This window comes from Tilletiopsis washingtonensis (genome assembly GCF_003144115.1).
Source record: "Tilletiopsis washingtonensis strain MCA 4186 unplaced genomic scaffold FA09scaffold_31, whole genome shotgun sequence".
In the NCBI taxonomy this organism is placed as follows: Eukaryota; Fungi; Basidiomycota; class Exobasidiomycetes; order Entylomatales; genus Tilletiopsis; species Tilletiopsis washingtonensis.
Genome location: NW_020312028.1, coordinates 61183 through 77163, shown reverse-complemented (window position 1 = coordinate 77163; position 15981 = coordinate 61183). Strand labels below are relative to the sequence as shown.

The following is a 15981-nucleotide window of genomic DNA, read 5'->3' as shown; positions in this document are numbered from 1 at the left end:
AACCCTAACCCTAACCCTAACCCTAACCCTAACCCTAACCCTAACCCTAACCCTAACCCTAACCCTAACCCTAACCCTAACCCTAACCCTAACCCCAAAGCAGGGGCAGCAGCATGGCAAGAGCAAGCAAGGGCAAAGAGTAGACAAGAGAGCAAGGAGCAAGAGAGCAAGCCAGAGAGCCAGTAAGAGAGCAAGGTGCTGCCGCTCCTTACTATTCACTTTCCTGCAGAGCAAGGGCGCCAGCGGCCAAGCAATTGCAGCGTGGAGGTCCCACTTGGACTTGCAGTAGGCATTGTCCCTAGGCCTTGTTGTGCCAAGCCGCCAGTGTGTGGAAGACTTGCAGACCTTGTCAAGCGTGCAGCTGAAAATGCTAAGCTCGTTCTTCTGCATCATGCTGACAGCCATGATCTGTGCAAGTGTGAGCTGCTGCTGTGCACTCTGTGGCCGCAACTCACTGCTGCAGTGACTTGCTTGGTGCGCTGCAGAGCGGTGTGCACGCGTTGGTCAATGCTGCCGCAACTGCTGCAGAGCTTGCTGGCTGCAGCTGCGCAGGCATGCTGCCATTGGGTGTGTGCAGGTTGAGCTGTGAAGTGCGTGGCAAAGGAGTACAGCTAGGGTTAGGGGTTAAAAGCAGCAAGGCGCGGCAAGAGCACTCACCCCAACCGCCACGCTTGCCCACTCCCGCGCACAAGCCACGCAACACCCGGCATCGCCTGAATTCGCGCGTCCTGCTGCCATGCAGCCAGTGCCGAGTTGACAAGCGAGTGCACGCTGTCGGGCTCTTCATGTCACGCTGCTGCTGGCCTCGGGGAGCCAACCCGCCCCACGCTCTGCTGTGTGCCCGGCCGCCCGCGCGACAACTCATTACATGCAATGAATGGCACGTCCGGTGTCGCGCGGCCCTCGCTGCCGCTGCGGATGCGACGGGGAGGCGAGGGACTTGCGCCGCCGCCATCTCGCCTTCTCGCCGCCGAGCGACGCCTGCCCCTGCCGCTGTTGCCCCTGCCGCTGCGCTGCTTGCCGCTGCCGCTCCTCTGCCCTCGCCGGCAGCTCAGAGTCTGGCACGGCGAGCTTTTGGCGCTGCGCAGCGTACGCCTTCTCTTCTCCTCTACGCCGGCACTCTCCACCAAACTGCTCCTCTCCCGCTGGTGCCACTCGCAGTGCTGCGCCCGCTCAGCACGCACGCACGCCGAAGCACGTCTCGCTCGACGTATCACTCCGACTCTGCTCGATGCGCCTGTGCCAGCTCAGCAGAACTGCTGGTGGCGGCCCTTTGCTGGCACCCCTCCCTCCTCTTGGTGTGCAGCCTGTCCGCATCGCGAGCACGCCGCTACGCATCTGTCCAGCAGGAAGGAGGCGGGCGCATAGATTCATTACGCAGCGAGTCGGCGCGATGATGAGCACGCCGGTGTGCGCCGTCTTCGCCGCGACGCGGACGAGGTGCCGGGCGGCGGCGCTGTCGGCGAACGATTGCGCCAGTGGACAGCGTGCTGCGCGGCCGAGCCCTCGCGAGAGAAAGAGCAGACTGCCGACGCCGTCGTAGCCCTTGGCGGTCTGGTCTACGTGTGTGTGAGCTCGATGCCGGGCGCCGTGAGCGCTGCGCATGGCGTCAGCGGGCCGCCGCAATTGCCGCATGGGCCGTGGTTGACGCATGGGCCGTGGTTGACGCATGGGCCGCCAGCGTAATAAGCCCTGACGCGTGGTCAGCCCTTGTCCGCGTAGGTGAGCTTGATGCCGCGCGCCTTGAGACTCTGCTCGAGCGCTGCGCAGGGGGTCAACGGGCCGCCGCAGTTAACGCATGAGCGACGCATGTAGACACTCACACTTGCGCTTCGCGGCGTCCTCGCGCACCTCCTCGCGGCCCTCGTACGAGAGCACGAGCTTCTTGAGCTGCTGCCGCTCGGCGGCCTCGCGCTGCTGCTTGCTGAGCGTGTTGATGGCAATGGCCGCGTCGAGCGGGACCTGCACGTCGTGGGTCTGGAGAGGGGCGTCAGCGGATCGTCCGGCGCCGCGAGCAGCGAGTCTCACCTGCTGCTTGTTGCCCTTGCGCGAGAGGAGCGAGAAGCGCATGTGCGACGGCGGCGCGTCGGGGGCGGCCGCTTCCTGCGGCGGTGGCTGCTGCTGCCCCCGTCGAATGAAGGGCAGGCCGGCGTCGAAGAGGCCCTTTTGCTGCGCCCGCGCCGTCGCCGCCGCTGGGCCACCGCTGCCGGCTGCAGGACCGGCGCTCTCGGCGAGCATCTTGGCGAGCTCGCGCGCAAAGTCGTCCTCGGCCTCGGCCTCGGCCTCGTCGCCACCGTCGTGCGCAATGTGGCGGCCCATGTCGGCCTCCTGCTCGAGCTCGGCCGCGGGCTCGTCTGCGTCGTCTTCGTCCTCCGACGACGAGCCGTCTCCCTCTTCGTCGTCGCCAACACGAGGCAGCCCATCGTCTGCGCTGTGCGTCGCATCGCTCTCGTCGTCGTCCATCTCATCGTGCAGCACGTCCGCCTCGGGCTCGGGATGCGCGGCACGCTGCGCGGCAACCATGTCGTCGACTGCGCGCGCGGCCTGCTCCACGCTGCGCACCAGCACAAAGCTCGGGCGCAGCGCCTCGAGCGTGTCGAGCAGCATGAAGTCCGAGTCCATCGGCAGCGGCTGCTCCTTGGATAGCACGTAGAGGTTCAGCCAGACGAGAAAGTCGTCGAGGCGGCGCCGCAGCGCGCCGCGGTCGAAGCACTGGCCACACGTGTCGAGCAGCGTGCAGATCAGACGCAGGCGGAAGTAGTCGTCGGGCGCGTCGAGCCGCGAGACCTGGCCCGGCAGCGGGCAGCCGCCGGCGTGGCCAAACGTCGTCAGCGACCAGAGCTGGTCGAAGATGACCGACGAGCTGACGAGGCGGTAGTTGTACAGCTCGCCGAGGTACGCAATCGTGGCGACGCGGCGCTGGTTGAGCTTGAAGATGTTGGCCTCCATGCCGGCGCGGACCTGCTCGCACGTCGCGTCCACGACGGCGACGGAAAAGTCCGGGTGGTACGTCTGCAGGTCGTGCGTGAGGATGGCGAGCAGGTGCACGTTGGAGAACTTGATGCGCCACGGCCGCGTAAAGGCCTCGCGCAGCCACTGCACGACGTCTGCGTCGTGCCAGTCGAGCTTGCGCAGCTGCTTGAGCACGCGCTCGAGCGTGCGCTTGCTGAGCACGTCGTAGATCAGATGGCGGATGTAGAGCTCGAGCGGCGTGCGGACCTTGCTGGCGACGGCGTCGCGCTCCGGCGGGTTGCACTGGTAGTAGGCATTGTCGAGCAGCATCACCTGCCGGTGGTCGAGGTTCTGCGCGGCGCGCTTGCGACGCAGCATCTCGAGCATGCTGCGCATGCGCTCTGACGTCTCGCTCGTGCGCAGCAGGAAGCGTCCGCACGCCTCGAGCAGCGTGGCCAGGTTCTCGACGTTGGGGCCTGCAAAGTCGTCGAGGCAGACCTTGAAGCAGTGGAAGATGGCGTACATGGGCATCACGCGGAACTTGGTGAGCTCGGCAATGAAGCGCATGTTCTGCCGAAAGGGTTAGTGCTGAGCTGGGCTGCGCGAGGACAGCACACGCACCTTGCCCCGCGTCTCGGCGAGGTCAACGTTGCGCTTGCGCTGCAAGTAGCGGAACTCCTCCTCGAGCTGGGCGAGCAGGTCAGCAGCGGCCCAGAACATACCCCAGCAGGCTGCTCACGATGGCGACGACGCCTGCTCCAACATCCGGGCAGTAGCGGTTGATCGCAGCAGTCAGGCGGGCATAGTACGGCAGCAGGTCGCTGCGGTTGCGCGACACGGCGCCGAGGTGCTTGACGAGACGCTTGCGCGCCGCCTTGGAGTTCAGAAAGGCAAACTCGACGGCCGCCGAGTCGATCATCGTGCGGTTCGTCATCTCGGGCAGGCGCGCGAGCAGGGCGCCGAGCTGCGCCGCGGGCCCCGACGAGAGTGCCTCGTCTGCGGGTGCGGCACTGAGAGCTGTGGCCTCCTTAGGCTCCTCGTCCGTGCCGAGCTCGGGCGACGTGGGCAGTGCCTTGGCGCTGAGTGCCGGGCTCGTCGGCTTGCTGCCGTTGGAGCCCTTCTCGCCTTCGGGTCCCTTCTCCCCTTCCTCGTTGCCCCATGCGTCCTGCACTGGCACGGCGCCGCCGAGCAGGCTGCTCGGCACCATCTCGCCGAGGTCCACGACATCCTCGTAGAAGCGCCGCGTGTCTTCGTCCTCCCACGGGCTCTTGCCCGACGCAAACTCCTCGTCGCCGCGCGCGTCCGGCAGCGCAGAGCGCGAGTCGAGATTGACGTTCAGGCCGATGCCGCGGGCCTTGGACTCGGACAGCGTGGGCAGGGCTACGCCGATCAGGTCCGAGAGGCTGCATCGCGTCGGTCAGCCGCAATCGCCACCCAGTCGCACGCCTGACCCACCTCTTGCCGAGCTCGTGCATGCGCTCAAACGTCTTCGTCATGCGCTCGTAGCTCTGCTGCCGGTCCTCGAAGATCTCGCCCGAGCGAATGTAGGCCTCGTGGTTGCGCTTGTCCTGATCTTGCAGTCGCTGGAGACGAGTGGATGAGAAAGCGTCGCGCAGGCCGGCTCCGCCACACGCACCGTGTAGTCCTTGACAATGCGCTTCGCCAGCGTCGAAAAGTACGTCTCGCAGAGCTTCTGGAAGCGCGCCTGCATCTCGCTGCTCAGCAGAGCGGGTGGACCCGGCGCAGCAGCGATGCTGGTCTCTGCCGCCGAGTCCGCCATGCCCTTTGCCGCGCTGGCTGTGCCGAGCAGCGTGGGCCCGAGCCCCTTGAGCAGCGCGATGAGCAGCGGCACGTTTGCGTGCTCCCTATCCGACGCCAGCTGCAAGAGACATGAGCAAGACGACCGGCAGCGGCCGCGCCGCACTCACGAGCTCGCGCAGGATGCCGTACAGCCACTCGGCGCCGGCCTCCTTGTCCTCGGCCGCCTCCTTTGCCTCCTTGCGCGAGACCTCGCCGCGCAGCAGCTCGATGACCGCTCCCTCGGCCGCGACGCGCAGCAGCGTCTTCTGGCGCACGACCCGCGCCGCTTCGTCGCGCTCGCGCGCCTCGGCTGGCAGCGCAGCGAGCGCCGTGCGGTTCGGCGGCGCGAGCTGGGCAGCGAAGAGCGCCGAGAGCGGCAGCGCAAAGTCGGCCGGCGCGAAGCGGGCATGGAATGCGGAGAGGATCTGCGGGCGTGCGGCGTTCAGCACTGGTGAGGCTCACAGAGGTGCGCGACCGCCACCGCCGAAGCTCAGAGCTCGCCCGGCTCGCCTTCCACCCGCCGCGCACGCACCTCGCCGGCGGCCGCGACGTCCTTCTCCTTGGCGCAGCGCGCCAGGCCCTCGGGCAGCGCGCCGACGAGCTCCTCGACGTACTTCTCGAGGCGCAGGCCGGGCATGTCGCGCAGCAGCGCGTCGCGCGCCTCGGCGCCGACGCCGGCGCGCAGGCGCTTGATGTAGGCCGTGTTCTTCTTGAGGCCGGCGTCGGCGGCGGCGGGCGCCTCACGCGCGCCGGCGCCGGCGCTCCAGAGGGCAGCGTTGGCGGCGCGCAGCGCATGGCGGCGGCGCTCGCGCTCGAGGCGGGCCGCAGCGGGCGCAGAGGGTGCGGCGCTCATGGCTGCATGGCGCGCGGGCGAGGATGGCAGCGGGACGGCGAGGGGCGAGGGTGGAGCAGGAAGCGAACGAAGCCCACTCCAGGCCAAAGCCACACCTCGGGCTGTGCCAGGCTGTTGTAGTGCTCCGCCAGCTGCTGTATTGCCGCAATACAAGCACGCCCTTTCCCACGCCCGGCAGACGCATGCGGCTCGTGCGCGCCAACGTGTTGCCCGACACGCCCAAGCCAGCCCTTGCCTCCGCACCACCACCTCCCACACCCACACACCATGTCCGCCAGCGCAGACGGCCGCAGCGTGCACGTCGCCGGCGTCGCCGCCGCGTCGAGCGCCGCCAGCCTGTCCGACTACTTTGCCTTTGTCGGCGAGGTCGACGCCGTCGAGCTGCACGACGCCGCGCAGCCGCGCGCCGCGACCGTCACCTTCAAGCGGCCCAGCGCCGCCAGCAGTGCCGTCATGTGCGTGTGCGCCGCCGCACGCCCCCGCGCACACTCACTCACGCCCGCCACAGGCTCAGCGGCGGCGTCGTCGACGGCGCCGCGCTCACCATCACGCTGCCCGGCGCGGCCGCCGCCAGCGAGCGCGCCGCCGCCGCGCCCGAGCCGGCGGCCGCGGCCGGCGCACCCGTGGCGCAGGAGGACAAGCCGGCGGCGGCGCGCGTCGCCGAGCTGCTCGCCGCCGGCTACGCCCTCTCCGACGACGTCGCCGCGCGCGCCCTCGCGCTCGACCAGCAGCACGGCCTCAGCGCCAAGTTCAAGGCCTACCTCGCCTCGCTCGACCACTCGCTCGGCGCGCAGATCACGCGCCACGCGCCGCCGCCGCCGCCGCCGCAGCCGGCGGCCATGACGCAGCAGACGGAGCACACGCCGCAGGGCGCCGCCGCGACGCTCTCGGCGTCGGAGAAGAAGGCCAGCGCCGCGCCCGTGCCCGGCGACTCGCCCGCCGAGGTCGGGCCCAGGACGACAACGACGGTGCCCGGCGCCGCCGCGGCGCCCCAGACGGCGTCCGAGCACGCGCAGCAGGCCGTCGAGGGCCTCAGCAAGACGGTGCAGGCCAAGGCCGGCGAGATTCTCACGCCGATGCAGGCCAAGGCCGGTGAGATTCTCAACCGCCCCGACGTCAAGAGCCGCACCGACTTTGCGTGGGCCAAGCTGAGCGAGGTGAGTGCCGCGCACGCTGCCGGCGAGCGCATCGCTGACGGCCCGCTGCCAGTACTACTCGGCCGTGGCGAACCACCCGCGCATCCACAGCCTCTACACGAGCGCCAACAAGACGGTCAAGGACGTGCACGAGGAGGCGCGCAAGATCGCTGCCGAGAAGAAGGCCGGCGGCGCGGGCGGCGCGGCGGGCACGTCTGCGCCCGCGGCGCGCGCCGGCCACGTGAGCCAGGCGTCAATGCCGCTGCTGCTCGTCGCCGTGCTGCTCTTCTCGAGCCTCTCGATGGGCAGCGTCGCGGCGCACGGCGAGGAGGAGCCGGCAAGCGTGGCCGGCGAGGCGCCGCACGCCAAGGGCAAGGAGAGCTACATCCAGCGGCACATGGCCTCGGAGCACCACATCGGCGCCTTTGACCTCGGCGCCTTCCACTCGCTGCACGACCTCAACCGCGACGGCGTGCTGGACCGCGCCGAGATCGAGGCCATCTACGGCGTGCACCACTCGACGTCCGTCAAGCACTCGCCGACGTACGAGGTGCACGACGCCAAGGCCGACCGCATCGTCAAGGAGGTGCTGAAGCGCATCGACGCCAACGGCGACGCGCTCATCACCAAGGCCGAGTTTGTCAACGCCGGCGCCGACGGCCTGCCGCTGTTCGAGGAGTACGGCAAGGGCATCCTGGGTCACCACTACGACGAGGAGTCCGAGTACTTTGTGCACCACGAGGAGGTCTTCCACAACACGCCCGAGACGCAGACCGACGAGTCGTACAACCACAAGGAGGACATCGAGCACTTTGCGCACCACGGCAAGATCGAGGCCGAGGAGGAGCGGCGCGAGCGCAAGGCCGAGGGCATGCCGACGCGCGAGCAGGACGAGCGGCGCAAGGCCGACGCGCTGCTGCGCGGCGAGACGTACACGTCGCCGTACGACGCGCAGATCCCGCAGAAGGACTCGCCCACGGCGCCGCAGATGGCCTACGACTCGCACGCGCAGGACGGCGGCGCGGCGTACGAGGCGCGCGTCGAGACGCAGCACACCTTCCGCACGCCCGAGGGCGAGCACGTGGTGCGCACCAAGCCCGACGAGGCGTTCAAGGCGCAGGCCGCGGCGCAGGAGCACAACAGGATCCCCGAGCGCGAAGAGGGCGAGACGGCAGAGGGATACAAGGCGCGCCTCTCGGCGCACGCGCAGCGCCTCGCCGCGGCGGAGAACTGGGCGCTCGCCAACCCCGGCCTCGCCGCGCGGCCCAGCGGCGACAACGGCAGAGATCCGACGACGGGCGCGCTCAAGCAGATGAAGGGCGAGAGCGACGAGGCCTTCCTCGACCGCAAGAACAAGGAGAAATTCCAGGCGAGCAAGCAGCGCCCCAAGTTCCAGGGCGTCACCAACGACATGCGCAAGGCCGCGCCGTACAAGGTGAGTGGCGCCGTTGCTGCAGCGTGCGGGCGGTTGTCAGGGTGCCGCTTGGGCGGCTCGAGAGTCCGCCGTTCCGTGCCGTGCCGTGCCTCACACCCGCGCCTCTGACACAGCGTCCTGACTTCCAAAACCAGGGCCGCATGAAGTCGTACTTTGTGAGTCTCGCCGCGGGGCGCCGTATCTGCCGCGCCTCCTCGATCGCTGACTTCGTCCTGCGCAGGGCGAGTTCTGAGCACGCCACAGCACGCTCGCCGGCGCCGCCGCACCGCACGGTCGCACTCGGCCTGCGGCCCGGGGATGTCTCCTGCTCTGCTGCATCTGCGCGCCTGGTGCGCGGCACCATGGTGGGCACGACGTTTCCCTCCTTACCCTCTTCACGATGTACTCGGCACACGACCCTCTCAGCCAGCCTGCCTGGCGCTAATGACATGACCGTTTGGTCGCAGCCCCGTCTCAAGCGATCTGCTCGTGCTTCGCCGCTGCCGGACACAGTGACTGAGATGAATTGAGGCACGCAGCGTGTGGATGGTGGTACAGCGAAGGCAGGGTGATGATGTGCGAGCGCGTCGAGGACGAGCCTGGCGCGCCCAGCGGCCACGTCGAGACGGGTGATGCACGGGCCGGGACAGGGACGGGAGGTCATGATGGGCTTACCTTGCGCGAGCCTCACTGCGCCAGCGCTGTGCCGGCGACCAATGCCTTGATGGCATCGCCTTCGCCGCCGGCAGGCATCACTGCCGACGCGTGCGTGCCATTTGCCGCCTCTGGCGTGGCATGCGCCGCATCTCCGTTGGCCTGCGGTTGCACTGAGCCGCTTGAGGCGCTGCAGCGGGGAGAAGAGGGTCAGGGTGAGTGCAGACAGGCGCTTGCACGAGAAGCGCAGTGGCGGAGGCTCGGCTTCTTGCTGTCGCCGCGCGAGGAGTCCGGAGCTGCATACGGACCGTCGCTTCTTGGCAGAGGGCTGCTCGCCTTCGCCGGCGTCTGTTCCGGCAGGCACCGCGCTGCCGCGCGCCTTGGCCTGCAAGAGCAGGACAGTGAGCAAGGAAAGGCATCTCGAGGTGAGCACTAGGCATGAAGTGGCGCGGGGCCGCGCACCTTGCCGCTCTTGTCGCGCTTAAGGCCCTTCGAGACCGGACGCGGGCGGTCGCCAAAGACGTAGTCGGGCAGCTCCGTGCTGCTGGTGCGTCAGCCTCAAGGCCGCTGACGGCAGGCACCGCACGCACCACTTGATGTGCCGCACGCTGATGCCCATCTGCGTCTCGTCGTACTGCTCCCACTGCTTGACCTTCTGCGTGAACTCGTTGGTCGGGTATGAGATGTCGAGACGCCGCCGCGCCGTCGAGTTGGCTGCGGGTGGTTGAGCAGAGGTGCCAGAGGGCGGCGAGGCGTGGACTCACTGTCGCGAGCCTCAACCTTGAGGCCGATGTAGAACGTCGTCGTCCAGATCGTTCGGCCCTCGCCGCGGGCCTCTTCTTTTTTCGCCTGCTCGTCCTTGCGCTGCAGCTCATCGGTGGCCGTCTCGGCCGGCAGGTCTTCGCGCTTTGTGCGCTCGGCGACCTCCTTCGGAATGTCGCCCGTGGCGACGAGCCGGACCTCGGCATCATCAAGGCAGTGGCTGACCTGGTCGAAGCCCTTGGTGTACGGGTGCGCACATGTCAGGGTCGGCACCAGCTCCAGCTTCATCACCAGCTGGCGCACGCGGCTCTCCACCGTACCCTGCCATTTGAGCTGCAGGTCCGCCGAGCCCGACGAGGCCACGACCTGCAGGTAGTAGCGGTACGTCGTAAAGACGTCGTGCGGCGCAAACAGCTCCGTCCACGTCTCCTTGCCGAGGATGACGCGGTCGACGACCTCGGCGGCCCGCTTCAGCTCGGCCGTCATGATCTGCTGCGTGGAGGAGGTGACGTTGTGCGTGCTGCACATGGACGGATACGCAGGCGTGATGATCGGCATGCGGTGCTGCCGGTCGGCCGGGTACAGCTGGCGAGGCGGGCGATGAGCAGGGTCGCAGTGCGCGGCACGCGACGCGGCGTCCTCACCTTGGGGTTCCACACGCGCACGGGCAGCGGGCCCTCCTCGATGTGCTTGAGCAGCACCGGCTGCGGCCACTTCCACTGGTACATGATGATGAAAAAGCGCGAGACGATGGTGCCCGCGGCGGCGTTGGGGTAGAGCTGGCAGACGCGCGCCACCAGCATCGCCCACGCCACGCCGCCGAGGAAGCCCATGACGTTCGAGTAGATGGCGCGCCGCTGCGCCCACAGCTTGATGCAGCGCAGCGCGTCGCGGAACACCTGCACGTTGGGCACGAGGCGCAGGATCTCGTCGGTTACGCGCGAGCCTGCACGGCGCTGCGTGAGCCGGCTGCGAGCGGCTAGTGCAGCAAGGCAAGCTCACCGCCGAGACTGCGCACGTCGCGCTCGTCCAGGTTCTTGAGCAGGTTCGAGTCCTGCAGCGTGAGGTTGTCCTCAATGCGCGCCAGCGCCAGGCGTCCAAAGAGAAAGTCAATGCTGATGCCCTGGAACTTGACCTTGATGACGGGCACAAAGGCCTCGGGCACCGAGGCCACCTCGGTGACCTCCTCGCGCGCACGCAGCATCGTCTCGAAGATGCCGAAGAAGTCCTCGCGCTGCACGTGCTTCGGCACGACACAGAGCGTGTCCACGTCTGCGCCGGGGCCGTGCACGCCGAGGCTGCGTGCGGCGTCAGCGCGGCGGCGGCGGCGGGTGCAAGGCGCGCGACGCACCGGTACGAGCCAAAGGCAAAGACCTTGCCGCCGGCGGCCTGTGCCGAGGCGTCGCTGAAGCCGCGCGCGATGCTGGCGCGGTAGACAAAGTCCTTGACCATGCGCGAGATCTTGCCGAGCACGACCTCGCTGGCAGGCGTAAGTCGTCAGCGCCGCACGGCAAGCCATGCCAGGCAGTGCCATGCCGCAGCACCGCCTGTGGCCCGGGCCCGGCCGGCGACTCACCGCAGCTTGCCCTCCTCCTTGCTCTCGTAGCAGCCCTGCGTGTGCAGCTCGTCGATGAGCGTCTTTGTAATCTCGAGCTCGCGCGGCGTCGGCGCGTTCGTCGACACGGGCGGCGTGATGCCAAAGGCACGCGGCGCCCCGCCGCTGGGCCCAGCGTCGGCAGCGGCGGCGGCAGCGAGCGACATGCTCGGGCCGGCGCGTGAAGGGCGCGGACAGCAGGCAGCACGCGCAGCAGGCAGGCGGCAGCGGCGGGTTGCGAGAGGACAGCGAGGCGGTGTGGCACGTCGGTGCGCCTGTGGTGCAGGAGAGAGGCGGCAGCTGCGAATGGGGTGCGGTGGTCGAGATGCACGCTCGGATCCCCACAGCCTCGAGGAGGGCGGCGGCTGGACGAGGAGGCGATGCCGGCGAGGGGCGCCACGCGCGAATGTTCTCGTGCGCCGCGCCCGGCCCGTGCGCCGCGCCCCGAGCGTCCACGCCCGCCTCACCCTCCAGCGCCCACCTCACACTCGTTGTCCAACTGCAGCCTCGTGGTGCTGCTGCTGCTGTGAGGTGCAAGCGGCTCGCAGTCGCCGCCACTCGCTGCCCGCTCGGCGGTGCGCTCGGTGCCGAGCGCGCTGGAAGAAGTCGAATGCGGTGGCGACACGCGCGGAGTTCGCCGGCGGGCACAGGCACGGCGCCTGTGTGCGCGGCCAGTTGGGGCGGCGCGCGCGCATGAGCCACGCAAAGTGCGCCCTCGGCGGCACTCTGCGCGCCTTGCTTCCCCACACCCACACCCCCCTTACACCGCCATGTCCGTCACCACCGTCCCCACCAAGCCCTTCGACGGCCAGAAGCCGGGCACCAGCGGCCTGCGCAAGCGGTGAGTGGGCACGCGGTGCGGCGGCGGCTCGGTGCGCTGGGCGCTGCCTCCAGCGGCGCAGGCCTGCTCTGCCTGCGCCGTGCTGGCCGCTGCCGGCCACTGCGGCGCCTCACCCTGCGCTGCACGCTCGGCACGCGCTGACTCGCCGCAGCACGGCCGTGTTCGAAAAGTCGCCGCACTACACCGAGAACTTCATCCAGGCCACGCTCGACTCGTTCCCTGGCGGCGTGCAGGGCGCCGCGCTCGTCGTCGGCGGCGACGGGCGCTACTTCAGCGTGCCCGCCATCCAGCGCATCATCCGCGTGTGCGCCGGCAACGGCGTCGCGCGCCTCATCGTCGGGCAGCACGGCATCCTCTCGACGCCGGCGGTGAGCCACCTGATCCGCCTGCACAAGACAAAGGGCGGCATCCTCCTCACCGCCAGCCACAACCCGGGCGGTGCGTGGTGCCTCGCGCGGCGCCGCACGCCCCTGCTCACGCTGCTCCTGCAGGCCCCGACGCCGACTTTGGCATCAAGGCCAACCTCTCGTCGGGCCAGCCGGCCGGCGAGAATGTGACCAACGCCATCTATGAGAAGACCAAGACGATCTCCGAGTACAGGATCGTCGAGGGCGAGGATGTGAGTGGCCGTGGCAGCGCCGCACTCGCCGCTCTCTCACGCACCCTCCGCAGGTCGACGTCTCCAAGATCGGCGAGACCAAGTTTGGCGCCATGGAGATCGCCGTCGTCGACTCGGTGGCCGACTACCTGGCGTATCTCGGCGAGATCTTCTCCTTCCCGCTCATCAAGGAGTTCCTGCAGCAGGGCGACTTCACGGTGCGCTTCGACGCGCTGCACGGCGTCACCGGCCCGTACGGCCGCGCGCTCTTCGTCGACACGTTCGGCCTGCCCGAGTCGTCGATCCAGAACTGCGTGCCGTCGCCGACGTTCAACGGCGGCCACCCGGACCCGAACCTGACGTACGCCAAGTCGGTCGTCGACGCCGTGGAGAAGGAGGGCCTGAGCTTCGGCGCCGCGAGCGACGGCGACGGCGACCGCAACATGATCATCGGCAAGGGCGCCTTTGTGAACCCGAGCGACAGCGTGGCCATCATCGCCGACTGGGCGGAGAAGGCCATCCCGTACTTCCAGAAGGGCGGCGTCAAGGGCCTGGCGCGCTCGATGCCCACCAGCGGCGCGCTCGACCGCGTCGCCAAGGCGCACAACCTGCCCTTCTTTGAGGTGCCCACCGGTGAGTGCCCGCTGTGCTGCTCTGCGAGCACGCCCGTCTGACGGCACGCCAGGCTGGAAGTTCTTCGGCAACCTCATGGACGCCGGCAAGCTCTCCATCTGCGGCGAGGAGAGCTTCGGCACGGGCTCGGACCACATCCGGGAGAAGGACGGTCTCTGGGCCGTGGTCGGTGAGTCTCGGCGAGACGAGACAGCAGCGCATCGCTCATGCGTGCGTCGCCGCAGCGTGGCTCTCAATCATGGCCATGGCCAACAAGGAGAAGCCGGGCACCTCGGTGCAGGACGTGCTGCAGGCGCACTACCAGAAGTACGGACGCAACTTCTTCTCGCGCTACGACTACGAGGAGGTCGAGAGCGCCGGCGCGCAGGCGCTCATGGACGCGCTTGCCCAGAAGTTTGCCGACCCGTCCTTTGCGGGCACCAAGCTGGGCAGCTTCGAGGTGGCCAAGGGCGACGAGTTCAGCTACACCGACCCCGTCGACGGCAGCGTGTCGCTGCACCAGGGCCACATGTGAGCAGCCTGACGCCGCGTGCCGTGCCCACGCTGATCGCGCCGCCACGCAGGATCACGTTCACGGACGGCTCGCGCATCATCTTCCGCCTCTCGGGCACGGGCTCTGCCGGCGCCACCATCCGCCTGTACGTCGAGAAGTACTCGCAGGACCCGTCCGAGTACGCGGCCGACGCGCAGGTCGGCCTGAAGCCAGTGGGTGTCGCCGGAGGTTCATGCTCTGACGCGGCACTGATGCGCCCGCGCTACAGCTCATCGACGAGGCGCTCAAGCTCTCCGAGCTCGAGAAGTACACCGGCCGCTCGAAGCCGACGGGTAAGCTGTCGCGCTGTGCCGTCGGTAGTAGGCATGGACTGATCCGCCGTCTACAGTCATCACCTAGATTCCCTGGCCCGCCTTGCGGCCACGTCTCAGCCCAGCGTCACGAGAACATCAATTACATCAGATCGAAGCACCTTATCGGGTCTGTGCGCTGCGGCTGCTACAGCAGCATCGCACCATCTATGAGAGGAAGAAGCGAGCTCGGAAGGACACGCGCATCACGCGCGCGGGAGAAGGCTGCGCATGCGCGAGGAGAAGCCTTTGCCCTCGGGCCGCTCCATCGAGCTGCACGAGAGATGGCTGCCGCGGGCGGCGGCGTGCGGCGCCGAGACGGCGGTCCAGGAGTGCGTGGGTGTCGCGCCGTACAGCGAGAGATAGTCTGCGGCGATGCCGGCGGCCCCTGCGGTGAGCATGTGCGCCTGCAGATGCGCGTGTCAGCCGTGGCAGCAGTCGCCGCAGCGCTGCAGAGCTTACAATCCAGGCGAGGCGCGCTCCGGCGCCTGCCTCCAGCAGCTCCTCCTCGATCTCGTCGCGGTCGAGGCGGTCGCGCCTGCGGCTTCGCGTCCGCGCTCCGATGGCCTCGAGCACGACGCGATAGTCGCGCGCTGCCTGTGCCGCAAAGCTGGCGCACTCGCTGCCCACGTCGCCTCGGCGGTGCGCCACGACGTGTGCGCTGGCCCAGCTGCCGAGCGCGAGGGCAAAGTCGCCTAGGCCGCGCATCGCCTCGGTGGGCAGCAGCAGCATGCCGCCGGCCAGTGCCGGCGCGCCGTGCTTTGCGAGGCGCTTGTAGGGGCGTAGGATGCGCCGCACGGCGCGGCGGATGTGCTCCTCGACCTCGCGCGCGCTCATCGCCGTCATCATCTGGTTGCCCTCCTCGGCCTCGCAGAAGAAGCTGTAGTTGAGGCCGCCGGCACTCTGGCCGCCGCCGCGCACGTCGGCCATGCTGTGCTCCTGCGTGCCCGGGCGCCCGACGCTCTGCAGCACCTTGGGGTGCGCCTTGACGGCATGCTCCTCGATCCACTCGCACATGTCGCCGAGCCGCCAGCCGTGCGCCTCTCCGAGCTCGAACGGCGTCGTGGAGAAGGTCGAGGCCGCGGCAGCCGACATTGCGGCGGAGAGCGAGTTGATGCTGCCGCCCGAGAGCGGCAGCAGAGACATGTGCTCGTCGTCGGGGTCCAGCTCGCGCAGTGCGTCGTGGATTGCTGCGCCGTTGGCGGCCTTGCGCGCGGGCGAGAGGCAGGTGCTGAACAGGGCGGAGAGCAGCGACGAGGCGATGGCGGTGCGCAGCGTGTCGGAGAGCGGCGCGCCGCTGTCTTCGCACTCGGACAGCCCGCTGTGGCGGCGGCAGTCAGTGCCGCAATGCTGATGCGCCATGGTCATGGCTCACGTGAACTGGAACGCAGCGCCCTCGCACCAGGCGTGGAGGTGTGCGGCGAGCAGGCGGCCGGCGAGCGTGTCGCGGCAGATGCGCGTGCCGCAGGCGCACTGGCGCTCCCAGCCCGGCTGGCACAGGGCTCTGGTCTCGGCTCGCTCGCTCGGTGCCTGCGCCGGCAGGAACGACACCTGCTGCGGCACGGCGGAGCAGCTCACGGACGGGCAGGCGAGGCGCACACCGGCAGCCAGCGCGTTGTAGCGCGCCACGCTGCCGTGCTCAAGCAGCGGCGCCTGCCACGGCGTGCGCGTCAGGCGCTCCCAGAGCTCCGGCGCATCGCTGTCTGCGTCGAGCAGCTGGAGCGTGACAGGCTCAAAGAGCGACTGGACGCGGGTGTCAGCGAAGCGCTCGCGCCTGCGGGCTCGCGACTCACAGCGCCGTCGAGCGGAAAAGCCGTGGCGCGCCAGTCGTCGGGGCGGCCGCTGGGCCCGCCCTCGGCGCAGTCGGCGGCCCAGACGACGAGCACATCGACGGGCGGCAG

General features: G+C 69.0%; 4 protein-coding genes across 4 annotated transcripts; 2 read left to right on the top strand and 2 right to left on the bottom strand.

The window, feature by feature from the left end:
* Positions 1-1353: 1353 nt before the first annotated feature.
* FA09DRAFT_332954 (ARM repeat-containing protein) lies at positions 1354-5614 on the bottom strand. Its single transcript, XM_025743658.1, has 9 exons — positions 5285-5614; positions 4881-5177; positions 4589-4831; positions 4408-4535; positions 3692-4355; positions 3574-3639; positions 2029-3522; positions 1824-1977; positions 1354-1762 (listed from the first exon to the last, which is right to left on the bottom strand). The coding sequence occupies exons 1-9, from the start codon at positions 5603-5605 to the stop codon at positions 1704-1706; spliced, it is 3426 nt and encodes a 1141-aa protein (XP_025594767.1). The 5' UTR covers positions 5606-5614; the 3' UTR covers positions 1354-1703.
* A 258-nt stretch (positions 5615-5872) lies between these two features.
* On the top strand, positions 5873-8408 carry FA09DRAFT_342008 (hypothetical protein; the record flags this gene model as incomplete). The annotated part of the gene is made up of 5 exons (XM_025744518.1): positions 5873-6060; positions 6114-6762; positions 6815-8176; positions 8290-8331; positions 8397-8408. 5 exons carry the CDS (start codon positions 5873-5875, stop codon positions 8406-8408), a joined length of 2253 nt encoding a protein of 750 aa, XP_025594766.1.
* Positions 8409-8663: 255 nt separating this feature from the next.
* FA09DRAFT_363689 (Poly(A) polymerase) lies at positions 8664-11488 on the bottom strand. The gene is made up of 9 exons (XM_025745618.1): positions 11148-11488; positions 10923-11051; positions 10574-10869; positions 10216-10517; positions 9574-10156; positions 9400-9523; positions 9272-9350; positions 9118-9194; positions 8664-8999 (listed from the first exon to the last, which is right to left on the bottom strand). The coding sequence occupies exons 1-9, from the start codon at positions 11330-11332 to the stop codon at positions 8843-8845; spliced, it is 1932 nt and encodes a 643-aa protein (XP_025594765.1). The 5' UTR covers positions 11333-11488; the 3' UTR covers positions 8664-8842.
* Positions 11489-11923: 435 nt separating this feature from the next.
* Positions 11924-14323, top strand: FA09DRAFT_363688 (putative PGM2-phosphoglucomutase). The gene is made up of 9 exons (XM_025745617.1): positions 11924-12006; positions 12158-12444; positions 12498-12625; positions 12679-13237; positions 13290-13406; positions 13462-13747; positions 13801-13942; positions 13999-14062; positions 14119-14323. The coding sequence occupies exons 1-9, from the start codon at positions 11936-11938 to the stop codon at positions 14127-14129; spliced, it is 1665 nt and encodes a 554-aa protein (XP_025594764.1). The 5' UTR covers positions 11924-11935; the 3' UTR covers positions 14130-14323.
* The last annotated feature ends 1658 nt before the right edge of the window (positions 14324-15981 follow it).

What these genes read in the sequence shown, in the direction of transcription:
- FA09DRAFT_363689 (XM_025745618.1), bottom strand. Translation starts at nt 11,332, where the DNA reads ATGTCGCTCGCTGCCGCCGCCGCTGCCGACGCTGGGCCCAGCGGCGGG. An exon ending in CGACGTGCGCAGTCTCGGCG is followed by an intron (nt 10,518 to 10,573) that starts GTGAGCTTGCCT and finishes AGCGCCGTGCAG; the next exon opens with GCTCGCGCGTAACCGACGAG. An exon ending in CAAGGTTGAGGCTCGCGACA is followed by an intron (nt 9,524 to 9,573) that starts GTGAGTCCACGC and finishes AACCACCCGCAG; the next exon opens with CCAACTCGACGGCGCGGCGG.
- FA09DRAFT_363688 (XM_025745617.1), top strand. Translation starts at nt 11,936, where the DNA reads ATGTCCGTCACCACCGTCCCCACCAAGCCCTTCGACGGCCAGAAGCCG. An exon ending in ACCAGCGGCCTGCGCAAGCG is followed by an intron (nt 12,007 to 12,157) that starts GTGAGTGGGCAC and finishes GACTCGCCGCAG; the next exon opens with CACGGCCGTGTTCGAAAAGT. An exon ending in GGATCGTCGAGGGCGAGGAT is followed by an intron (nt 12,626 to 12,678) that starts GTGAGTGGCCGT and finishes CACCCTCCGCAG; the next exon opens with GTCGACGTCTCCAAGATCGG.
- FA09DRAFT_332954 (XM_025743658.1), bottom strand. Translation starts at nt 5,605, where the DNA reads ATGAGCGCCGCACCCTCTGCGCCCGCTGCGGCCCGCCTCGAGCGCGAG. An exon ending in GAGCAGGCGTCGTCGCCATC is followed by an intron (nt 3,640 to 3,691) that starts GTGAGCAGCCTG and finishes CTGCTCGCCCAG; the next exon opens with CTCGAGGAGGAGTTCCGCTA. An exon ending in TCGCCGAGACGCGGGGCAAG is followed by an intron (nt 3,523 to 3,573) that starts GTGCGTGTGCTG and finishes CCCTTTCGGCAG; the next exon opens with AACATGCGCTTCATTGCCGA.